Below are 7,035 nucleotides of genomic sequence, written 5' to 3'. Positions count from 1 at the left end.
TTGTTGTATGCTCTTGCCATTCTTTTCTGATACAATTGACCATGACATACTGCTGCCAATCTTTTTTCATCAATCAAACTCAATTGCTCTAGCCGGGTTTTGACCCACTCATCATTATCAATTTCAGTTTCAACAACGACCCGCAGGGATGGAATCTCAACTTTCGCAGGTATCACTGCCTCGGTTCCATATACCAGCAAATAGGGGGTTGCACCTATTGAAGTGCGGACAGTAGTGCGATAACCTAGCAAAGCAAACGGTAACTTTTCATGCCATTGCCTCGAACCTTGCACCATTTTACGAAGTATCTTCTTTATGTTCTTGTTAGCAGCCTCAACAGCTCCGTTTGCCTTAGGACGATATGGAGTGGAGTTTCGATGCGTAACCTTGAACTGTTGGCATACCTCTTTCATCAAATGACTGTTGAGGTTAGCAGCATTTTCTGTGATGATTACCTTGGGAATTCCGAACCGGCAAATGATGTTTGAATGAACAAAAACTACCACTGCCTTCTTGGTCACGGACTTGAAAGTTACAGCTTCGACCCACTTGGTAAAGTAATCAATGGCCACCAGAATAAACCTATGCCCGTTTGACGCTGCCGGCTCAATCGGTCCAATGACATCCATGCCCCAAGCAACAAAGGGCCAAGGTGCCGACATTGTGTGCAGCTCAGATGGCGGGGAATGAATCAAATCACCGTGAACCTGGCATTGATGATATTTGCGAACAAAGCTGATGCAATCACGTTCCATGGTGAGCCAATAATAACCTGCTCGAAGAATCTTCTTCGCCAAGACGTACCCACTCATATGTGGCTCGCAAACCCCGGAATGCACTTCGGCCATGATAGTCGAGGCTTGTTTAGCATCTATACACCTTAGTAATCCTAGATCTGGAGTTCTCTTGTACAATATTCCCCCACTTAAGAAAAATCCACTAGCCAGACGTCGAATGGTTCTCTTTTGATCGCCTGTGGCATGTGCCGGATATACCCCTGATTTGATGTATTCCTTGACATCATGGAACCAAGGCTCACCATCAAGTTCCTCCTCAACCACATTGCAATAGGCATGCTGATCACGGATTTGGATTCGCAGAGGGTCGACATAAATCTCATCCGGATGGTGTAACATTGATGCCAGAGTAGCCAAGGCATCGGCAATCTCATTATGAATCCTGGGAATATGCCTGAACTCTACCGACCTGAATCGTTGACAAAGATCATGCAGACATTGTCGATACGGTATGAGCTTCAAATCACGGGTTTCCCATTCTCCCTGAATCTGGTGAACCAGCAAATCTGAGTCTCCCAAAACCAATATTTCTTGAACTCCCATATCTATAGCTAGCCTCAAACCCAGAATGCATGCCTCATATTCAGCCATGTTGTTAGTGCAATAAAATCGAAGTCGAGCTGTTACAGGGTAGTGATGCCTTGTTTCAGAAATGAGTACAGCCCCTATTCCGACACCTTTCAGGTTAGCAGCTCCATCAAAGAAGAGTTTCCAACCTGGCTTTTCATCATAATCAGCCCCGTCAACATACATCACTTCTTCATCAGGAAAATAAGTCTTCAGTGGCTCATATACTTCATCCACCGGATTCTCGGCCAAGTGATCGGCTAGGGCTTGGGCTTTCATCGCGCTTCGAGTCACATAGATGATGTCAAATTCTGTGAGTAAAATCTGCCACTTTGCCAACCTCCCTGTGGGCATAGGCTTCTGAAAGATATACCTTAGAGGATCCATGCGAGAAATGAGGTAAGTAGTGCAGGATGACAGATAATGCTTCAACTTTTGCGCCACCCAAGTCAGGGCGCAACATGTCCTTTCAAGAAGAGTATACTTAACCTCATAAGGAGTGAACTTCTTGCTGAGGTAATAAATGGCTTGCTCTTTCTTGCCCGTGATGTCGTGTTGACCCAACACACAACCAAAAGAATTATCCGTGACTGTCAAATAGAGGATTAAAGGTCTCCCAGGTTCTGGCGGGACCAACACAGGGGGGTTCAGCAGGTAATTCTTGATCTTATCAAATGCTTCCTGACACTCATCGGTCCACTTAACCGCAGCATTTTTCTTTAGTAACTTAAATATGGGCTCACAAGTCGTCGTGAGTTGAGCAATAAACCTGCTGATGTAGTTTAACCTCCCGAGCAGGCTCATCACCTCAGTTTTATTCTTTGGTGGTGGTAGTTCTTGGATGGCCTTAATCTTTGACGGATCCAACTCGATGCCGCGTCGACTGACTATGAATCCCAACAGTTTCCCCGACGGAACACCAAATGCACATTTCGCCGGATTGAGCTTGAGGTTGTACCTGCGGAGCCTTTGGAAAAACTTTCTCAAATCCCCAACATGGTTGGACTGCTTCTTTGACTTTATGATCACATCATCTACATAAACCTCAATTTCCTTGTGTATCATGTCATGAAATATAGTAGTCATTGCCCTCATGTAAGTTGCCCCAGCATTCTTTAAACCGAATGGCATTACCCGGTAGCAATACGTCCCCCATGGCGTGATGAATGCTGTCTTTTCTGCGTCTTCCTCGTCCATCAGGATCTGATGATATCCCGCATAACAATCCACGAAAGACCCGATCTCGTGCTTGGCACAATTATCAATCAGAATGTGGATATTCGGCAATGGAAAGTTATCTTTTGGACTTGCCTTGTTGAGATCACGATAATCAACACACACCCTCGTCTTACCATCCTTCTTTGGTACTGGTACCACATTAGCTAACCAAGTGGGATACTGAGTGACCCGAATGACCTTTGCCTCCAGTTGCTTTGTGATTTCTTCTTTAATCTTCACACTCATATCAGTCTTGAACTTTCTTAACTTTTGCTTGACAGGAGGGAATGTAGGGTCGGTTGGCAATTTATGAGCTACCAAATCAGTACTCAAGCCCGGCATGTCGTCATACGACCATGCAAAGACATCTTTGTATGCAAATAGTGTTTTGATTATTTCTTCCTTGATTTGCGGTTCCAGATGCACACTTATCTTGGTTTCTCTAACATTATTTTGATCCCCTAAATTGGTTGCTTCGGTTTCATTCAAATTAGGCTTGGGTTTTTCTTCGAAGTGTTTTAGTTCTCTACTGACTTCCTCAAATGCCGCCTCTTCATCGTATTTTGTTTCATCATCACCCTCTACTTCTTGGATCGTTGTTTCAGAATTAGATTGGCTTTTAAGATTTGGCTGAAAATTCCTCATGCATGTCATGTCATTGAAACCAGCATAAAAGGAACTGTACAGAAAGAAAAGCAAAAACAAAAAATGAAACGCTATCAGGATCAATGGAAAAACTGGAAATTGTAAAAAATAAAAGGATAGAAGGGTTTGTACATTGAAACAAACAAAAACTAAGAAAAATCTGGGTTACAACCCTGGAATAACCCAGATGACAGAAAGGAAAACAAAGCAAACTACCAAAACTCCTTCCGGATGGGGAGAGGAGTAGCTTTCCAATTGCTAAGCTTCACGTTTGGTCCGACAAACTGCACATCGGCATTACTGGAACCTTCCCCAATTTCGACCATATTGACCTCATCAAACAGACTCTGAAACCTCTTGATCAAATCTTCATCAAAGTCGACCACAGGTTTTGGGACCACTGACATTGGGCGTTTGGCGACCCCTGACTTGACGAAAGACTTGGAGATATGCGGAACAGGTTTAGGGAGTGACCATGCCTTTCCTTTCAAACTTTTAGCCTTTTTCACGTCTTTCCCTGTGAGTGTGAATCCCAAACCAAATGTACCAAAACTTTCACGTAGGAACAACGGGTGCACAATACCTTGCAGAGATGAACCCAGACCTTTGCCCGGCAGAAAACCATTCTTCAACATTTCATTTGCTACCATGACGGACGCGGATGGTATCTTCGGACCTGGAGTGCATTCCCCTTCGGGAAATTTCTCGACAGACACTGTTTCGAACATTTGGTAAACCCAAGGCCCTTTGTCATCTTCAACTTCAATAAATGGAACGATTGTGCCGTTGTAAGCAGATAAGTTCTCATCACCGTGCACAACTATTTCCTGCCTGTCCCATTCGAACTTTACCATTTGATGCAGAGAAGACGGGATTGCCTTGGCAGCATGGATCCAGGGCCTGCCCAACAACAAGTTATAAGAGACAGCCACATCTAGCACTTGGAACTCCATAGTGAACTCAACTGGCCCTATTGACAAATTGAGCATTATATCACCGACAGAATCTTTCCCTCCTCCATCGAAGCCTCGAACGCATACATTATTAATGTGGATCCTTTCAGTGCCAATCTTCAACTTTTGCAAAGTGGACAGAGGGCAAATATTTGCACTAGAACCGTTATCCATCAGTACCCTTGAGACAGCAGAATCCTCGCACTTCACTGTGAGATAAAGAGCTCGATTGTGTTCTGTACCCTCTATAGGGAGTTCATCATCCGAGAAAGTGATCCTGTTTGCTTCGAAAATCTTGTTAGCAATCTTTTCCAAGTGGTTCACCGTGATCTTGTCAGGAACATGAGCCTCGTTCAAAATCTTCATCAGGGCTTTGCGGTGTTCATCGGAATGTATCAGCAACGACAGAAGAGAGATCTGAGCTGGTGTTTTCCTCAACTGTTCTACAATGGAATAGTCTTGCATTTTCATCTTTTTTAGGAATTCCTCAGCCTCTTCTTCGGTGACCGGCTTTTTTACTGGGATGTGGCCGTCCTTGGATGGCTTGGTTTTCCTCAGTTCTTCTGGGGTAAAACATCTCCCGAAACGAGTCAGCCCTCCGGTTCCATTGACTTCTTCCTCTACTTCTTTCCCTATATAAGTTACTATCACCTGTTTGTAATTCCACGGGACAGCCTTTGTGTCAACCATTGGCAACTGGGTCACTGGCTTAATAATAACGGGGGTAACACGAGCCCCTTCCACGATTATGACCGGCTTGCCCGGGACCCCTGGCACGATCACTTTTTGCCTTTCCTGGTTCGCTTCGACATCAACCGGAGGCCCTTTCACAACCAATACAGAAGGCTTCACATTGAGCATGCTTGGCTTCTCCGACACCCCTTTAATCGTCAAGGATATTGCTTTTGCAGAATCTAGCGCTTTGATTGGATTATTCTCGCTAGCCCGGATCATCATGACAGACTTGGAAGAGTTTTTGGGCTCCCCATCCTTATGAACTATCTCGATCATGTGTGTCTCTGCATGGGCCGGCAAAGGATTTTGGTTGATGTTTGGCGCCTCCGGGCTCTGGACCACAATTTGATTTGTATCAATGAGCTCTTGGATCGCCCTCTTCAAATGCCAGCACTTCTCTGTGTCGTGCCCCGGGGCATCGGAACAATATGCACATCTGAGGGAATAGTCAAGGTTCCTTGGAGGCGGATTTGGTATCTTGGGCTCAATCGACCTCAAAACGTCCAACTGCCTCAACCTCTGAAACAAACTGGTATAGGACTCTCCAAGAGGGGTGAAGGTTTCTTTTCGTTGTTGCCTTTCTTTTCTGTAATCTGGCTTCGGTCGAAAACTTGGACCAGTAGGGTTTTGGTATAGTTGTGGGGGTGTATAAAGATTTTGTGGAGTTGGAGCACGCCATTGCGGGTAAGGAGGGGGTTGAGCATATGACTGTGCGTGGTGAATATGGTATTGGGGTAGCTCGACAGAATATCGAGGGTCTTGTGGCGGGAGATAGTGCTGAGATGGATTATATGGAACTTGGGTGTAGGCTTGAGGTTGGGGTCGAGTTTGGGTGTACTGGTGAGGCGGACCCCTTGGGCCACGCCATGATCCAGAGACAAACATAGCGACATCTTCTTTCTTCTTTTTGCCTAACAGGCTTCCGGTGCCACTTTGAATTGCCTGTGTGGTCACTTTTATGGCAGAGTAGCTCATGATCTTGCTTGACTTGAGTCCCTCTTCCAGCATTCCTCCCATCTTTACCACATCGTTGAAGGACTTACCTATGGCTGAGATCAAATGGCCAAAGTAAGTGGGCTCTAGGGCTTGAAGAAAGTACTCGACCATCTCATCTTCCTCCATTGGAGGGTAGACTCGTGCAGCTTGTTCTCTTCATCTGAAACCATATTCCCTAAAGATTTCATTGGGCCTCTTCTCTACCTTGGTCAAAGATAGGCGATCCGGGATAATGTCTATATTGTACTGAAAGTGCCGAGCAAAGGCCTGAGCCAAGTCATCCCATGTGTACCACCTGCTAGTGTCTTGGCGGGTGTACCATTCTAAAGCTGCCCCACTCAGACTCTGACTGAAATATGCCATTAATAATTCATCTTTCCCACCAGCGCCTTCATATTGCTGCAGAAGCCTCTCAAATGGGCCACGGGATCTCCGTGTCCATCGTACGGGTCAAACTTGGGCATCTTGAACCCAGCGGGCAATTGAACATCCGGAAATAAGCATAAATCCTTGTAAGCCACACTTACTTGGCTTCCTATCCCTTGCATGTTCTTCAAAGATTGCTCTAGGCTCTTCACTTTCCTGAACATCTCGTCCTGCTCCACATTCCGGGATGGTTTCTCAGTTTCGACAAGAGGTTCAAAGCGAGGGGCACGGGAATAAGGATCCGCGACTTTGAAAGTTGGTTCCGGACCATAATATTGGGTATTTGGAGCTTGGAATGCGGGTTCACTAGAAGATCTGTGGAGGGTAGCTCGCGGAGGGGCTACGAAAATAGGAGCGGATGTCGGAGCAGGGTATGCAGTTGTTTTGGCTGGTGGAGCATGAAAGGTTTGGGACGAGGTGCCAGGGTAGTGGTGATAAGGGGTAAAGCCTGGTGCGTGCTGAGGGGAAAGGTCAATGGTAATGGGATCTTGGGCTTGTGATAGTGGTGGAATGAAAGCGGGATTTTCCGAGTAGTTAGCGGGGAATGAAGGTGGGGCATGCCCCCTGACCCAGGCTTGATACATTTCTGCCATTTGATGCTTCAACCTGTAGACCTCTTCTTTCAATTCAGACTCCGATTCTACAACTTCCCTTGGCGGGTCGACAACACCCGTGTCCAATTCTTTGCTAGTCATGAC

General features: G+C 45.8%; 1 protein-coding gene across 1 annotated transcript; it reads right to left on the bottom strand.

The window, feature by feature from the left end:
- Positions 1-889: 889 nt before the first annotated feature.
- Positions 890-5,932, bottom strand: LOC138896151 (uncharacterized). Its single transcript, XM_070180937.1, has 4 exons — positions 3,444-5,932; positions 2,825-3,261; positions 996-1,555; positions 890-895 (listed from the first exon to the last, which is right to left on the bottom strand). The coding sequence occupies exons 1-4, from the start codon at positions 5,930-5,932 to the stop codon at positions 890-892; spliced, it is 3,492 nt and encodes a 1,163-aa protein (XP_070037038.1).
- Between the last annotated feature and the right edge of the window lie 1,103 nt (positions 5,933-7,035).

This window comes from Nicotiana tomentosiformis, chromosome 7 (genome assembly GCF_000390325.3).
Source record: "Nicotiana tomentosiformis chromosome 7, ASM39032v3, whole genome shotgun sequence".
Taxonomy (NCBI): Eukaryota; Viridiplantae; Streptophyta; class Magnoliopsida; order Solanales; family Solanaceae; genus Nicotiana; species Nicotiana tomentosiformis.
Note: the sequence above shows the minus strand (reverse complement) of the source record. Positions and strands in the feature narration are given on the sequence as shown.